This window comes from Anas platyrhynchos, chromosome 3, assembly GCF_047663525.1.
Source record: "Anas platyrhynchos isolate ZD024472 breed Pekin duck chromosome 3, IASCAAS_PekinDuck_T2T, whole genome shotgun sequence".
In the NCBI taxonomy this organism is placed as follows: Eukaryota; Metazoa; Chordata; class Aves; order Anseriformes; family Anatidae; genus Anas; species Anas platyrhynchos.
Genome location: NC_092589.1, coordinates 20544043 through 20563062, shown reverse-complemented (window position 1 = coordinate 20563062; position 19020 = coordinate 20544043). Strand labels below are relative to the sequence as shown.

Genomic DNA, 19020 nt, shown 5'->3' with positions numbered 1-19020 from the left:
AAACAAAATACCAAAAAGGAGAAAAAAGAGGAAGCTGCAGAAAACACACATTTTTACATACACGTGAAAGACGTTCTCTTTTCCACACTTCCATCCATCATAAAAGAAGCAACACAACAGTTGAATTTTACCCCAAGATTCTGATGGAATAGTATTTGTATGACAATTAATTTTCTTTAAAATTTCAATTAAATTAATTAGGCAAGGAATCACTCAGGGTCTTTTCACACTGAACAATAAAATCTCATTTGACAACCACCCCCCTGCTGCATTTAATAAGGCACATTACACCTGCCCATCCCACCTGCATCATACTTACTAGTGCAAGCAAATACTAAACATTTCCATCTTCATATCACTAGCAGTTATTATCATAGCAGCGCTTCACAAATTTCTTCTGAAAACACAAATCTCAGCTTTCAAAGGGCGCTCCCAGAAGATGACCCACGAAGATCCACATTACATATCTGCAGCATTGTTCAGTGCCTGGCACAACAGCATCTCAACTTCCAAGCATGGCTTTAAATGCTAATACTAGCACGATATTCCTTCCTCAATAGTAAGGAAATTAATTTTTAATAGAGACCCAAGGATCCAGAAAGCTCAATACCTTTTTTCTGTAGTCTACCATCCCATTTTTTTCTGTGTCACTACTGGATACCACCTAATATCCTGCATGTCACATCTGAAGGGCTCTCACCAACCTAAATGTTTCATAACCTTTATTTAAGGTAGGAAGGGTCTGGACTGTCTGACAGCATGGAAAGTGCAAGAATTCTCCTCAGCACAATTTTGATTTTCACCTGTAGACAGGTCAAGCTGCTCTTGGGACAGCTCTGGTTTTCTGCTTCCTCCACCTGACTTCATGCAAGATTTCATGCAATCTCCTCCAGATCTTGGCCTCTACTCAAAGTCTTAGTGTAGCTTAAGAAAGGAATAGACTCAAGAAGGACTAGGGAAGGAAAGCAGACATGTTGAGATCAGTCCTTCAAAATCCTGCAGAGAACTCAATGGAAAAGTCAAGAGGTTCAAACTATGTTTTTAGAAATGTTTGATTTCAAATGCTTTCAGCAAACCTAGAATTTCCACAAGACAAAAAATCTCGCTTTATCCCTACAGGATTCAGAAATTCACAACTGTCTACCTGTGAAAACAGAACTGCAACAATGACTCATTTTCCTATTAGTAAGCCTGTTATTATCTTACCTTTTTTAAGAAAGAAGTTGCTCATTAATAGTCTCTTGGAGTGAGAAATCACAGTGAAAATAACTACTTGCTGCAACTCTAATTTGGAGTTAAATGCAAGTAAATACAAAAAAAAAATTGATTATGTCCAAATATGTTTACACACATATTTCAAGACTGGCCTCCTGGTCAAGTGGAGCTACATAAATAAATGCTATTCGATAATTGTGTTTTATAGTGAAAAACAACAATTTTATTCCTTTTTGAAAATGTCCAATTCAGGGTCAAACAAGAGTGATATTCCTATCTGGGTATATAATTATGCCTTTATGAATGACATACTAATAATCTTTCCCCCTCTCCCCATGTGTTGTGTAAGATCAAGAAAACCCATTAGCAAGCCATGCTAATATAGTATCAGGAATCTATAAAAACTAAAATTACAGAAATCAATCTAAACAAGTAAGCTTCTCTCACTGTCAAATAGTCTAACATACTAAATAACCATAAAAGCTATGATTTTAAGCTAAAGTTTATTAGTATTTAGTACAATTTCAGAAGTACAGTATTAACGTAATTAATTTTAAAAAATTCTTTAACCACAAATTGGCTCTGCAACCAGTCTAGCTTACTCCTTGTGGTTTTATTATCACACACACAAAAAAAAAAGAAAGCAAAAACTCAAAGCTCCACATTCTTCTTCAGTTATTTAATGTAAAATTACTTATTTAGGAGTGCCTTACTTCATTGTATTTCCAATACTCTGGAGGTTATATCTGTCCTTCAAGAGGCAGAATCTAAAATATTACCGTTCCAAAAAGAAAAATCAGGAGGATATTTCAAAATAAAGTGGCCAAGTGATGAAGCTGGGTAGGAATTTTGTAAGTTTTATATATATATATATATATATTCTTTCAAACACTTCTACTTTTTTGTTGCTAATAATAGGACTTAGAAGTAGGCACATCAAAGAGAAAAAGATACAGAGACTATACTGCACACATCATAAGATAAGAGGAAACCTAACAGATCAGCAAATTCAGTCTCCTAACCATGTTTTTGTTCTAGCTCACATGAAAAATAAAGTCATAACCTGTTGGATTTTTTCCTCACTCACTACTCAGTCACTTACCGTTTCAGCTCCACATCCTACAGACTGGCTAAGTGGCCATATTCCAAAACAAATCATTGGCTTTTGCTAGCTTGGCCCATGAGGTTGCTCTGAAGGACTTTTTCCAATTCCTGCACAAGTGGAATGCAGCTAAAAATTTGGTAATCACTGTATTAAGGAAAGCCCAAACTAAGTCAAAGTGAACAACCTGGGCTTCCAAATTGTTGTGATAGGATAAAGAAGGAAAAACAGATTACCGAAAGACATCTGCTTGAATTATTCTCCAAAACCTAGCCAAACTCTCTACATCACTGCATAAAAATTTGTTTATGGCCAGGAGTACCAATCCTAAGTTATGCACTTCATGTGAATCAATATTCCTGCTGGAAAAAGAACAGCCTTATGGTTTTCTTAGAATCACTGTCCTTCTTTTCAATAAAGACAGCTACTGCTAAACTTCATCGTATTAATATACAATGACAACATATAATTATGTCTGCACAGTTTCTAGGCCAAAAGGGAACCAGACATGCAGGAATTATCATGATACAATAATAACATTTCACAGCATCCCAATGGCAGCCACAGCGGGGTTGCAGCATATATAGGAACTGGAAGCTCACCTCTACCTAATCTCTAATGTGACAATAGTTACAAATACCAGTTTTATCTAGAGGGCTGCTTCCACTGCTGCTGGTGAGTCTCTGCTATGAAGTTTAATAGTTTAGGCAAAGCTCCCACTTCACAATGTGCTTCAAGCAAAAGCTTTTATTTCAAAGTAGCCTCCTGAAAAAGCCCCTTGCCAAGGACCAGATCACCTTTCCTACCTTTTCTGATCTCCCCCTCTCGCGTCTTTATAGCGAGTACTGCCTCCTTTCCTAACAACAAATCCGCAGCTTTGCAAGCCAGAACACTACCACGTTGTTGTCTTTCAATTCCTGCGTGCAGCAAGCCTCTTCAGCGTGAAGTTTCTTGAGTGCTCTCCAGATTGATAGGAACTCCAGCTTATTTATGCTTAAAGAGATTTGACAGCTTCTAACAGCCACTTAAACTTTGATGTCCCATGGAAGCCCCCCAGCCTATTTTTGAAGCATCTGTTTCTAAAATTTCTGGAGTTGTTAGTGCCAAGAAGAAGCGAGGCCTTATTAACATCAGATTGGCTCTCTACCACACTAGAATTTGGCAAGTGCTTTCCAACAAAGCTACAAGATAACTTTATGGACTTTCATGCTTCTAAGACACCCTCGAAGCCTCCAACTGCAGCCAGGAGAGAAGCCTGTTAGAACACCCAGGACCTTGCTCGCCAATCTGAGCATGTAACTGCAACATGACTTACTAAGGAAAAAACAAGTTTTCATTTTGAGCAGAAGTTTGGGGTCAAGCTTTCAGAATTCCATGCAAAACCCAACAGTTTGGGCTGAACTTGATAACACGGTTAGGTTTTGCTGTAAACAGGAAATAGCAGGCTCCTTAGCAAATATGTAATATCTGTAACAAAACGTTAGAAGACCCTCTGAAAACGAGGGGAAATTCTTTGCAGTTTATAACTTAAACCCATAAGCATCCAAGTCAAGTGAATCCATGCACTACGTACCATCAGCAACAGCCCTCACACGCATCGAAATCCCTTCTGGTCCCTCCAGCTCCTCCCCACCATCCTCCCAGCAATGTTCCCTGGTTCTTCCCACATTCCCTACCCTCAGCTCCCTTCAGCAAGTACTCATATCTCATCTGTGCCCCCTCTCCCAGCTCCACCTCAGAATAACCCATCTCCCTCCCACATCTCCTGCTTGCATGCGTTTGTCCCACAGCTGGGAGAAAGGCAACCTGAGCTGTAGCTGTCTCCAAGGATGTGTTTGCTGACTGGCCAGCCAACATGAGAATGCTTCAAGGATACCACCTCTGCTGCTGGCAGACCAAACAAACGTCACTGGGTTTTGTACAAGGCTCTAAGTTATACAAACCTGATTTACCAGGCACTTGGTAAATCTAAGATCCTTCCCACCAGAATTCAAAACATTTGTTACAGCCAGGGTTGGTAAGAGCAGGAGATTTAAGCCAAGCACTTCTCACTGGATTTGTGACCATGTCAAAGATGAGTAGAAGAGAGTCGTTCCTTCTCAAAAGAAAACACCCCATCCATCCCAAATATTAAGCTGAGGTTTCTGTTCTTAAATGGAAGGGCTCAAAGGGCATCATGCAACCAGTCAAATTAAGCCTTTCTTAAAATTTCTGTTCTCTCTATCTGACCACTATAACACCACATTTTGCTACCCAGTTTTCCATCTGTCTTGAGAAGGGACATTCTTCTCAAAGAGAAGAGCAAAAAACTCCAGGTCTTCAGACATTGCAGAAACATCAGGAACAATATATTCTAATTTCTATTGTATCTGGTCTCCAATTCTTTGATCACGTTAGCCTTAAGATCTGTTGGTACGAGACAAGGGGCTGTTTTCTGTTTAATTATTACTTCTCAAAACAAACCATACCCATTTAAGTGGAGAATACAGTTCAGGTGATAGCTTCTAATTTATTTGCCTGAATTAAACACACCTCAAGAAAAGTAGCATTGTACAGGGCTGCACCGTAACCCTTCAAGATCACCATCAGACAGCACTGCAATGTGAGGCCTTTCTTCATGCATCACTGCCCATGGCAAAACCATGTCACACACAGCAGAAAAAAACCATTCGTGTTGTATAGTTAACTTTAACTGGCCTCACGTGACATAAATTGTTCATGAAAAAGGCAAAATCTAAGTTATTAGGAATAAAAGAAATAATATTCAATGTAATAAAATCATCTTCTCTATCAGTTAGCTTAGTTCCTGCCAATAATCCGTTCCGACTGAATTATTAACATTTCCTAAAAAGAGAACTATTAGCAAACCCCAAATTTATATTCTGCACTCACTCTAAATAAATATGGGTAATTACATTTGGGGAATATTTAAATCCAGGTGTTAGAGGAAAAAATCAAGACATAATTATTTTTTGCCACCTGTTCCCTGTTTTAACATTTAACAGGAATTTCATAAATAGTTTGAAGGCACAACTCTGTGGTTCTGCTTTGAACTCCTATGTGATGCCACTAGCTATTTTCTTAAAAACCCAGATCAGAATAACTACGTGGTATTAACCAATAGGCAAATGCTCTTTTTTTTTTTTTTTTAAGCAGAGCTATTAAACTCTTGTGGGAATACTTGTCATTTTAACTATAAGATACTAAACGCTTTACTAACACCAAAGTTCACAAAAGACTTAGCCAAAGACTTTGTTTCTCAGAGATGATTGTACACACTACAGATATTTATTGCAGTCAAAGCACTCACTCTCCTGTAGAAAATAAACAGTTGGAAGCTTTCATTATCACTACAATTTAAGTAACCCATCAAGATTTGAGGCTATTTGAAACAGGAATCAAATCCACCACAAAATGAGGGGGAAAAGGAGGAGGGAGGGTGTTGAGTGTCTTACATGACATCTCTTAGGCATAGTAAAAATACTTTAATTAAAGATATAAGAGATTAATTTGACACTGAAATGTACCATTGATTAAAAACCTAAACCTTTGACTCTTCAGCAATATACTTAAACAAGAGACAAACCTTCTGCATGCTGTAACACGAGAAAGACAGACTCCTCAGAGATGATGTACTTGTGCAGACACACCATGTTGGGCACACAGCGGGGGATGATGGTCGTTCTGCTCCTGCTGTACTCACTACTTTTCCTTAGACCCTGACAGAGAACAAAAAGGTCAGTTGTACCCTCAGTTGCCTTTGGAGCCTGCTGTGCTCTGTGTTTATCAACCAAACTAATCTATCCGAGTTACTCTGGGCTTCAGAGAAACCACTCATCTGCTGCTCTATGCCCCTCGGTCCCCCGAGGCTGTGCTGATGGCATCTGGCGCATTTCCAGAGAACAGAAGATGGCACAAAGCTGCCATTAAAATCAATTACATGGGTCAATGTTTTTATTAGAATCTCTCTCAAACTAAGTCATCAGGATGACACTCAGTTATTTCCCTGTGACCTTTTTTAAAAAATTTATTTTTGTGTGTGACCAAAAGACACTATTAAAAAATTCAATTCAAGTTCTAAAGACAAAAGAATGCCCTAGACTTACAGGTAATCCTCACATTTCCATTGTACTTTAGTAAAGGCAGCAACAACAACCACAACAAAAAGGAAAGGAAGGGATTAGTCTCCTTGAGAGGTAATGATTTTTGGGAGGTAGCACAGAGATGAAGTTGCCAGAAGTGCAAAAATTGATGTGGGAGGGAGAAAGGGAGGCGAGAAAGAAAGGAAAAAAAATTATGTCAATAGTGTGACCTATTACAATATTGATAAACATAAGCAGTTAAATGGGAAATTCAATGTTACCCTATCTGTCAGCAGATAAAGCGAGGTTCCAAGATACCATATTCACAAATAATCCTTTCTGAGGAATAAACAGGTTTTCTGTACCCTACAGATACTTAAGACAAATCATTTCAGAGGCCAAATGCACAAAGTTAAGGCAGGGTTGTAAGCCAGACCTTAAGCAAAGTTACAAAATATTAACAAAAAATTATAGCTCCGTGTCTGGGACATCATTTTTTTTTAGCCCTTCCTCCTATCAACAGTCATTCGTTTCAATAGCCCCAATAACACGACTCAGACTAAACTAATTCTCAGCATCACAGATGCTCCAAGCATGTTGGGATCTTGATCTGAGCATTTTCTGAAACAAGAAAGAGTAATGTGAAAAAAATTATTACAAACAATTAACGATTCATTCGGTTAATAGTTTCATAGCATTACAGTCATTTTTCAGAGCCTATTGATGTAAACCATAGAATAGCAATTTTGGATAAGAACAGTCATCCATCTCATCTGGAATCTCCTTTGGTCAATATCATATTCTTCAACTAAGGGAAGCCCAGGCATGATGAAGATGTGGATGTACTGGAGCTAAGAAGAATTATTTTAACTTCTTTAATCAGCAGCATGTATATGCTCTGAGTTGGCGGGATTTTAGGGATTTTTTAAGGACCACATTGAAACTGTGATTCTTCAAAGCCTGCTGAGGTATTACCTTCAATTACCAGCAGCAACTCAAGTAAGTAAACCAGCACATATGAGCACTAGAGAAGTTACACAAAGAAAAGAATGGAAAGCAACTGGATAATGAGAAAAAAGAACTCCAGTGCCCTTAAGAGGGATCTACGTATTAACATAGTAATATACCACAGAGAACTCTGCACATTAGATGCAGTGATTTTTGTGTGGTGGTGTAAATTAGGAGGCCAAACTGTTAAGAGAAGTAATAAGACTTTACTCACCTTCAGTATAAAAGTCTGCTGTGTTCTCGTGTCCATTACAAGCAAAACCTAAGGAAAAAGCATTCAGAGAAACATTTAAAATTTGTGAGTAAGATAACAATATACGTGTATGATTCTTAATGTTGAATAGTCTTGCAAAGGATGTGATGTAAGTTGTGATTTAAAAAATAATAATTAAAGCCCTGCAGCATACATTTGTTAACAAGTTTTTTTCTTTTAAAGGAAAACAATACGATGGAGGAAATAGAGGATATAGATCTCTATAGAACTACCAGACTGTCACCTGATTCCCAATCCACTAACTTAAAGAATGAATCCTAAACCAAGAAGAGTATTTCATAACCAGAACCCAAATTACAGAAATATGATGGTAACAGGAAAATAAAGCACAAAGAGTAACCTTCACATAGTATTAGTTTCCTATGTTACTTCATTTAAATCCCAATTTATTTACTTTTTTCCAACTCACTGTGCCTACCTTCTGTATTTTTCCCCCATTAGGCTTTCTATCCACCTAAGGTTTTCCTTTCTAGCTGGTTACCAAAGGTTTTGGGTTTTCTTTGCCTTTTTTTATTTTTTTTTTTTGAGAGAGAGAGTGGAGCTACATACCTTCTTTCCAGGAAGCTAATCTAAAAGCTGGCAAGGCACACACCCAAGCCACATGAAAATGTTTTACCAACTATATACAGCCACTGCAGTCTCATTCCCCAACTGCCCTTTGTTTTGCAACATTCAGAAGCCACAACAGAAACAGCTGCAAAGAAGTTCCTTTCCGGTCTGTAAAGCAGTATTAAGGTGACAGCAAAAACAAGGCTTCATTTTGGGAGAAAAGAGTGGACAGGTTCGCTGCAGAAAAGAAAACACCTACAGCTGCAGAGAACATCTCTGCCAGGAGCACATTACCTCCGCTGAAAGCACTGTAAGCACAGCACTGTGATGACAGGAGCACTAAGCAATGTCTTGCCTCTTAGCAAGCTGTTTGTTTATGTGCTGAAAACAAAACAAACAAAAATTATATATGTATATATATTTGGAAAACTACATCTTCAGGGAGCTGGAACTCTCTGCATCTCTGTCTTCAAATCAATGTGCTTAGGATTGTTTGTAAACTCCAAGAACACAGATGTACTTGAAAAGCACCAGCTGCAAGACAGCCACAAAAAAAACAAGCTCAAGCACAAGACCAATCCTCCTGGAGGAGCAAGAACAAGATCTGCACCCACTGTTTATTTACAACAGACCTCATAAGCTCTGAGTACAAACAGTCAAATTCAGTTATAACAAAATATTTAGGCTGCAAAATGAAGCTCCTGAAGGATTGAAAATGCAGCACTGGGGTTACTACACTGAGCACTGCTCTTTGGGATGGCCACATTCAAAATGCTGTCCTTGTTCTCTCCCATTGCACTTCTGAGTATTTCAAGCAAAAGGAAGCGAGTTGGAGTTTTTTCTCATCGTTGCTCTTGCCAAATTTCACCAAAAGAAATAAGAGCAAGAGCTATTTCTCCATCTCAAAGACTTCCTCTTGTAGTAGGGTTGCACCCAGTATTATAAAAGCCATTCTCTACCTTCTAGTGAACAAATATTATCAGAAGATGCAATTGCTGATGGTTTTTGAGAAAGAAACAACAAGCAGTTCCCATGCCAATGGCGTAAACTGAGTTTCTCCAAACAATTCTTCAGGTCTCTTACTTGTGTCTTCCAGAAACAGTAGAAACAAGCTGAATAAATGATAACCACGAATTTTCTTTTGTTATCCTTGCTTAACCAAAAAGGCACGTCAATAAAAAAAATATACAAACAATAAAGAAAACCAAAAGAGGAAAAATAAAAGCCACTTTGCAAGAGATGCCAAAAGGAGACAGATAAAAATGGTTCAAAACAATTACGTGTTTACAGTCACTTTCTTCTTGTCCCAAGTTTGTTTGTAACTAGACACTGTTCACATTGAGGCAATAAATACAAGAACATATGTGATTTTTTTTTTAAATGTGCCCTTTGACTGTCAATATCTCCCAAACAGGTGTTGGCTAAATGATTATAAATTGGCCTCTGGATACACCTCTTCAACTGAGCCGTACCAGGACTGGCGATAATATAATTAGACCTAAAAACATCAGGCTGGTGAATGCTTTCCATCTGTTTGGCAATAATGTTTAGTTAACAATAGTCTTTAAAAGAAGCACCTTCAACTTCAGTTCTTAAAGTTATTTATAGGGCCATTCTTAACACACCAGCACTCTTGCTAACAAGAGCTTTAGCCACTTGGAAATTATTAGCCATACGGCTCTACAGGAAAAGGAATGACAGCATTTAACATCTGTATCTCTCCAGATTTACAAGCATCAACCTCGTTTAAAGTCATTTCTTAATGAACAGTTCCGTGGTCTGTATTAATATTATAGTTGCATGCACAAAGATCATAAGGAGCCAAACATTTTTTTAATACCAACAGTAGGCCAATCAGTAATGAAGCTGTCAGCATAAAGGACGGAATAATAGCTTCTTTAACCCTCAAACAGGATTTGTTCATTTGTAGAGTAGAAGACACCAATTTAAAAACTGCTCATGGGTTTGCTCACCTTTATAAAGACAAAAATCTAATTTGGTACTAATTTGATACAATTGTCTTTCCAATAAAAGGCTCCTACAGCCATCTTTTATTTCATGATAAAACAACTGCTATAACTAAAACTGTCATGAAATAATTACCTTTGATAGCATACCTTATTGCACAAATACAATTAATGTATTCCTCCCTTTCATTTTTCACACTTGCTTATCAGCACGGTATTAGCATATGGTGTAACAGAGCAGCTTACCGAGCCCGAGCCCTACACGATGACATATAGAACGACTACCACGAACGGGAATAAAGCAGACAACGGGTCCCTTTAGGGCTGCCTTCATCTGTTGTTGTGATACTGCATCGAAATGAAAGTAGCAGCTACCGTTTTATAACAGCAGTAATAACAAACCATATTTGTGTGCCTTTGAGGTTAACTACCTAGGTGGACTAACCAGCCCTACTAACCAGCTTCCCTGTCAAGCATCGTAACTTTCCCCCAGTGACGAAAAGCCACAGCTCCGGTTCATTCAATGGAAAATTATTTCTTAGCTGATTCAATACCTACTTTTCCACAAGACTGTTTCCTTCACAGGGGATTTCAAGCAGGCCAGGAAGAACCACAAAAGGCACTTTTCGCTGCTATTTGACCCTGGCAGACTGTGGACTTTGCAAGGGTCCGCTAAACCCAAAATCTATTTGTAGGAGAGGCAGCCTGCATGCATATTACAAAAAGGTGGTCTAACGAGACTCACACAAATAATTAAAGGAATACACAGCTGAATAAATCCCTGATCAGAACATTTCAGGAAGGGGTAAGACCAGGAAAGAAACTAAGAGACCGTCACAAATATATTTGCCTGACTTTCTGTCACACAAACAGAGCAAAGGAAGGCGAGCAGCTCTTGGACACGTTACCCAGGTTGTGCAGAAGTGCACAGCGGTGACTCTGCTAGTGACCCAAACACCAATTCATTCTCCTCACCTCATACTTTCCAGCCAGGTTCTGGCCAGTCAGGCTACCCAAACAAGTCTTTGCTGTCTATGCACCTTCACACCTCTCTCTCACTGCAGAAGGGAGCACTTGCAAGTTTTTCAATTCTTTTCCTAAAGTTCCTTTTTAAAATGCAAAGTGACAAACCTCTACCAGAGCTACATACCAGGACAAAACAGATCTCCACATAACGTTCCCCGCTGCGTAACTCTATCCCTCCCCAGAGCAAATCAGACAGAGATGCTTGTGTCAGAGCAGGCTGCTCCTGGCTTGCAATAAGCTGATGGAGCCTGTTTTGCTGGTGACGACTACTGTGTAACTTGTAATATTTAATACCTCAAAACAATGAGCTGTCAACTGCAACATTCAGCATCCTCTATCAGAGGGGAGGTAGAAAAACACACAGCAGGGCATTCCTGGGCACTGAGCAACTGGGCTGTGACACAAAAGGAGACAAAACAAAATCCTATTTGTAGTACTAATGTACAAACACGGTAACAGTCTACGCATCACACTGGCTTCTGCAGCACCACTGTTGCTTATTCATTTTTCCCTATTGTTGTGTGCTGATGACAAGATCAAAGTGGCCAAAAATACTGACAGGCAGTTAAGGCTTGTCACAAATATGTAGTGTGAATAAGAGTCTTCACCACTTATCCCTATTTTGTACAAGCAGTCAGCTCTCAGGCACAACCTAAAACACAGGTGAACACAACAACATTGCATGGCAGCATCTCAGTCAACTGGCAGATAGCAATATCCCTCTGTGATGCCAAATGCAATTTTCTACTTGGGGTTTGGGGTTTTTTGGTTTTGTTTGTTTGGCTTTTTGTTTTGTGTTTGTTTTTTTGGAGGGGGAGGGAGGGTTAAGTCAAGGGTTAATTCTGATGTTGACAGCAGCTACTTAAAATTAGCTTCTTAGATTTGATTTACAGTGCATCCAACAGCTTAGTGGAAAATAAATTAAATTCAATTCAATACAGTAGGTACAATTAATTGGAGAAAAATAAAATAAAACCTGCCTGGTAAATAACGACAGACTAGCTTTAAGAAAACAGTTCATTTTAGGATCCTTTAAATGCACAGAAATTAGCAAATGTTTCAGTATGCTAATTTTTTTTAATTAAAAGATATTTCTGCAGTAAAAGCTCTTTCATATGCACTACTGATTCTTCATCAAACGTTAAGTTTCCAACTTAACACCAGTATAGCCGGTGGCAGCCTGAAGGTTTACCATCTGCTGCCACCCAAAGTCACGGTGGCCACCTTCAGAACATATGCATCAAAGCCCTGAGATAAGAGACTGAAGGAATACTGCAGAAGTCAGCATAAGGGGAATCACAAACCCAGAGGCAGGCAACAGGCAAGTCACCAGGAAAAAAGAGCGTGGTGAACCATCAGTCACCCTACCGAGCACCCAACCAAGGTCGCAGGGGACACTACTGCAAGAACTGAGTACAGCTCGAAATGTGCCGCTGTCCTGCAGGTGGCTTTCATATAAATGCAGTGCTCGAACACACTGCAGTCATTTGCTTTCCCAGTCCCCCTTCCTTTTCTGTTTTTTCCCCTTCCATCCCAGCCAGTATCTAACACTGATGTTTTTCCACACTTGCAGGGCACGGCACAGAACATGGCTGTGCTGCTCTATGTACCTGAGCAACAATTAACACTGATCAAAATAAACACCTCAAAACATAATCGCTTACAAAAATGGGGCTTTAGGTTCAGTAATGTAGGTTGAAGAATAGCTCGTGCCTGATGAAAAAATGGAACTTACTGCAGTAACTTACTATCCCTTACTACAGTACCAGACACTTTCAGGGTTTTGAAGATATGCCACGGCTGAGAGATGATTTTGAAAGAATAGCTCTGTTTTGTTATTGAATTGCTGTTCTCCACTGAGGACTCATCGTGTAATGTCAGCGGGTCATTTATTGATTCCGGTCCTTACTTCTTAAACAAATTCAATCTCATCTTAAGGTAGATTCTCTAACAAAAACCCTAAAAACTCAGAGGGATCAGATGACCACCCACCGTATTGTCCTTGCACCAGTTGGAAGGAAAATCCCTATTGCAGGTAGTGATAGACCACCAGGAATGAGACAAGTTGGTGGCCTGATCCTAGAACGAGTACTTGGGACTTCACAAGGGAGGAACTGCCCCCTCAGCTGGGGCAGGCACACAGCGGACTGCCATGCTCAGGGCACACTTGTGGTGATGAGGCAGAAGCAGGCGTGCAATTCCCCCTGCTCTCTTCAGCTGTGCTGGCTGTCAAGGTTACCAGGATTAAAAGATCTACTTAACACAGATTTATTCTTGTCAGTTTTCAGATTACACCACCCGGACTCGAGCTCGTCTCCCTCTGTCGTTATAAAAAGAGATTACATTTGGCTAATATGTATGAAAAATGTGATTATTGCTTATCCTTGTACCTGTGCAATATGAATTATCTTCAGTTTGCAATTATTCCTCCTTTCAAACCATTATGCTAAGGAACTTAGGGTTTGTATATTCTATGACTTGCAATAATAGCGTACTTAAAAGACAAATGGTGCAGCTTTAAATAATGCAAATACTCAGGAAGCAGCATACATTCAAATTCAAGTTTTTAAGTACTTTCAGTTGGTTGTAACAGAAAGGAAAGCTCACTATCTTATGGCAAACTAATACCTGGTCAAGAAATGACAAATGGTGAAATATTAAGCTAAAGAACATACCTGGCATGTTACAGCCGAGAATACAGTTTACAATATGAAATGCCCCTCAGCATCAGAGTAATGCCTGGCACCTGTTATGAACCAAGCAAACTTGGTAACATTTAGGAAGACAGTTTTTTAATTTTAGTTTAGAAGACAAACTTATTTAATTTAGAAGAAAATCTCTATAAATGATTTGTTTCTGAAAATCAGAAGATACATATAGTTCAGCCTGCAATTGTTTATTTATTTGTTCATTCATTCAGCTTTAGAGTTGAGCAAGCCTGTTTACTTGGGGTTTAAGCCTTACTGTAGCTTAGGAGTAATCCTCCAGCAATAGGAAAAGGGTGGTGAGAAATCAAGAAATCTTTTTTGATGATGATTCTGTAAATTGGTTTGGTTTTATAGGATTTAGCAAGTTACTTAGGAAATTAAAGGGTTAACATAACCTAAAACAAGCCCCTGAAAGTTTCTTTATTTGTATTAATAGTTACTATTACTAGTTTCAAATTTTTAACCGTTTTTGCCACTGCTATTTTCCATTATGAGGTGTTTGGATGAAGAAAACTTGCTAGTCAGTTGAATTCATTATAACATTTTTCAGCCAGTTCCTCTTTTTCTAAGCATAATAATGAAACAAGACTGAATATCTGCACTCCATCATGCTGTTTATTACAGCTCCTTTCCCCCCCACACCTCTTATGTACACACAGCCTCTCATTCAAATCCCTAAGACGACCTAAAGAAGCTTGGCAACGTGCACGTGAGAGCCAGGTGAGAGAAACCATCTGCTATGGTCAACTCCATTTCACAACTGCACCACTCTTTAAACTCACCTCAAAATAAAATGCTGAACATTTACATTTTTAAGCAAACACTAAAAGGACACAGCTACCACAATATAAAGTATTCATGCACAGCACACACTGCCTTAAAAAGAGTCCGTTTCTCCTACTCTCTGATTAAGCTCTATTAAAACTAACCATAAACTGTTTGATTCAACTATGGGTCTGCAGATCATGCATATGAACTCCACAGATTCCTTATAGTTCTGCTTTTTGCATGTTCACTGGTCGAGTAGACAAGCAGTAACCACACTTCCTAAATCATTAATAACACTGATTTGGTTGTTCTGCGTATTCCTAAGGTCAGTTAATCTCAGTGTATTAACATTAGTTATGACTCCTCACAATAGCATAATAGCAAAGGAAAAAAACCTATAGTGAAGACTAACAGAAATGCTTCCAGCTCTTCAGAAAAAGAAAAAAAGTTATTTACTTATAGAATCCCCCTCAGAAACTCCCAAAATAATGCTAGCGAAGGCCCCAATGAGAGTATTTTATTTTTGCCAGGTTTCGGTTGTATAATGGAGCTTAACAAACAGTGTATTGAACAACAAGCTCAAATGTACAGACATCTGTGGAAGACTGATCACAGTCACATCGGTGCCAATACAGACAATGTGGCTTGATGGGGGTCCAGGGGAGGAGACAGAAAAGACATAAAAGACAGTCATTGGTTACAGAGGCATAGTTATTACTTAATGTACTCAGCTTTCAAGATGAATCTTTAAATTGAATGAATCTAAATAACAGAAGGTTCTAAAGAATAAGAAATTGGGCTTGAAACAGCATTGTTAAGGTATCCAGCAGCACCATAACAAAGTAGTTTCTTCGGGGGCCAGTTGTAGCTTCAAAGGGAAGATTTGCCTAGGGCAGAAACTCAGTACAGAATCTGCAACCTGGCTTTTTAATTAGACAAATTTTGAAAGCAAAAATCTTTGGTATTCAAAAAAAAAAAAAAAGGAAGCTTTCTACTTTAAGGCACATGAACTGATAAAATAATTGATCATTCTTGGTTGCTGGTAACGATAGCTAAAATATTTAGATATCAGCCTGTTTTCAGCATGGTACCTCTGCTAATATTAATGACAGCTATGCTTTCCGACCAGCAACAGAGCTTAAAGCCCACAACATCTGCAGGACAAAAGCCACATTCGGAACTAATTAACCCTCTAACTTTAAGAAACCTATCCACAGGTAGACCCTTCCCATAATAAACACACAAAATACCTGCAAACACCATCTAGTTAACCGCTGACACCATGAAGTGAGCAAACACAGCAGCATTTAAGGAACCTGGTTTCCTCAAGCACTGGTGTACAGCCTCTTGGGTCTATTAAAGCAGTTGGATTTGTACCACAGCCTTTGTACAAGAGTAGAAGCAAAGGGTGAGAGGCAAAGCACTGATATGGGAGCTCTGCTATGAATGTTCACAACACTTTTCAGAGTTTAGTAATGCTAAGATCTCTAATTCTCTCAGCTTCAGCAGGAAAAGGGCCAACCCAGGAAAAAAAAATATTCAGGTGACAAGGAAGGTGGAAAGGCAGATTGAGGGACCAAGATGGTTCATCAGCAATAAAACAGACTAAAATTAAATGTCTAATAATTTTGCCTAGTCTAAAAGAGTTTGGAAAATCCAACCTTTCAGGTAACAACAAGCATTTTATCTGTGAACAGGAAACCAATTCAAAATACTTCAAGTGGCTTCAAAAGAAGAACGAAGACTGACATTACTCTGAGGCAAGGCACGGAACCTTTCAGTATTTGGTGGAGTGAAGGTTAACAGCTGGTTTTCTCAAGTCAGCACTGCCAGAGGCAGACACCAGCCTGGGCCTCAAGTGGCAGTGGGAGAACGACTGCGAACCAGCCACCACCGCTTACGGTTCCCTGTGCTTGGGCCAGTCTTGGACAGGACCAGGCAAGACAGCAGTAAAATGTCAGTGGCTCCTTACTATCCACACACTCACGTTCTGCTGAAACCAACAAAGACACCTCAGGGTTAGGACAGGAGAAGACTATTTCCAGGCAAAACTCTGCGTGATGCTGAGTCAGTTATAGACCTGGGCCCAAAAGCAGAAAGCGCGGCACCTTCAACTCTGGCTCTGAAAATCAGAATCCATTTTCAAGAATAAACACTCCAGGCCACACACTTGGGCCCAGCACGGATACCAGCAACAGAAACTTACCCACCAGTTTGGATTTCTCCATGATGTGAGCTTTACACAGTATATACAAGCAGAGATGGAGGCAAAAAAAGTGACGGTGAAGAAGAAACTGAGATGGTGTTTTAAACCAAAGGCAGGGGCATCATCTCTGTCACACAGATATGCGTGTGCACCTGTGCTTCATGTTCACACACAGGACATTTGTACTTACAGCACCTTTTCATTTGCGTCACTACTTGATGAACACTTAGAAACAAGTAAGATAAAAGACAAGACTAAGTGTGTAATAAGGATAATCTGGAAGCAGGTATGCAGAGCACAAAGACACCTGAGGGAATACTGCTGCTTTTTCCACACAGCAATTACACATTAACTCGGACCCCTATAATACTGTTTACACACAGGCGTACCAGCTGTACACACAGCCCTGTTCTCTCACACCACTCCTCGCACACATCTCCAACACGAAGATCTTGTATTTCTGTCAATGACAGAACCCCAGTTCTTCCCGGCACTGCCACACAGGTCTGGGTACATTCAACTCACACCTGAGACACTTATTAGAACTGTGCTGAGAGGGATGTAGGAGATCTGATAATGCCAGGGAGTCCAAAACCTTGACTCTAATCAAGCATCTTCTCCAGTTGCTGCTCCTTGTATCTATATCAGAATGAAGGTACTGAAAAGGTCTTTCTCAGTTCATTTCCAACACCTTCTGCAGCCTCGCCTTGTCAGACTAATTCACAAAGTTCATGCCTACCATGGTCAATTAGTTGGTGGCTTCTGATCAAGCAGATCGGAGTTCTTTTCAAACCAGTCTCTTTAACACATATATAGAGCAAAACAGGCTAAATTCTGTACTCAAAACAGAGGAAAGAAGATACAACGAATATGAAGTCAAGGCTGAGAAATCCTTGTGTGCTACGAAAACAACCCCAATGCCTACTGCATATAGCTCTCTGAAGAGAAGTTACCAACTTATCTACATAATTACAACAAAACAGGCAAAGAGAAACAAAAAACAGTTCCAATAGCTAGGTTCAGTCTAATGAGGAGAAAGAAATACAGACCTTAAGAGACCATCTAATTTTTCTGATGCAAGTTACAAATGCATAAATTGACCAAGCATCGGTACACCATGCACAAACCAGGGACTACATGAGGAACTATCAAAAGGCACAAGGGAATTGGCACAGGAAGAAGAAACTGAGCCTTAACAGTCTCCATTAGCTACTGCCACGCTGCTGAATAATGCATCACCTCAGAAGAATTTGGTAAGGTGAGAACTAATCAGCATTATCAAAACAATGCAGCAATTCTTCTGGTCTCTTAATTAGGCTTGCAAAAAATCTGTATGGTTCTTTACTGTTTACAGAGGGCTATTACCCTGGGATCTTGGGAGATTATTTGCATGAATCAAAAAGAATCATGGCTTCGTTGCTGAATCTGTGTCTTGGCTAGGGATTTCAATTCCAAATTCTCAGAGAAGGAGAACAAACAGTTGTCATCCTTCCAGCCCCATTTCAAGCGATAGTTCAAAAGTGAGAATTCTTACCTTTCCATATTTCAAATACCCACCAGTTTATTCAACCGAAAACACATCAACTCATCCTTACCCCAGCATTGTAACCATGACTTCATCCTATCGAATGCCACCAAACATGTACCTTATCCTTTAGCTCAAATATATTTTGCATGACCTTACATGAATTGCTTAGATAAAAGCCTTTTTTCTTCTACTTTTGTTATTTTAAAGTGCAGATGCATTTGAGTCATTTTCCCCTTTTGTTTCATATCCTTAAGATCCACAGCTTCAAAGACAAAATGTCAGCATGCAGTCGATTTATGACTGAACTCTTGAAGAGACACTGAAGAATTACCTTGTCAATCACCCCAAGGACTCTGAAGGCCTTCAGTTCCTCGGCAGGGCTCCTTAGGTTCCAAGAGGGCCTTGAACTTAGTGATCCTGGAGGCTAATGGAAGATATCAAAGATTATACATCAATCAGGGTGGTACTTGAAGGAAGACTGCCTGCTGAAGCAAATGCCAGGCCGAAGGAAACTAAATTTATCATAAATCAGAGAGAGTGAAGATGAAAGGAGAAGTTTTCTGTTTGTCCTTAGTGAGGAAAAAAAC

General features: G+C 39.4%; 1 protein-coding gene across 4 annotated transcripts in view; it reads right to left on the bottom strand.

The window, feature by feature from the left end:
• Positions 1-19020, bottom strand: part of RPS6KC1 (ribosomal protein S6 kinase C1) — an 86489-nt gene that overhangs the window by 20340 nt on the left and 47129 nt on the right. For all 4 annotated transcript variants that reach the window (XM_027453712.3, XM_072035503.1, XM_027453715.3 and 1 more), the window contains 3 exons: positions 18765-18857; positions 7622-7669; positions 5904-6036 (listed from right to left, as the gene is read on the bottom strand). In XM_027453712.3, coding sequence (XP_027309513.3) covers positions 5904-6036; positions 7622-7669; positions 18765-18857 — 274 coding nt within the window. The remainder of the gene's footprint in view (positions 1-5903; positions 6037-7621; positions 7670-18764; positions 18858-19020) is intronic.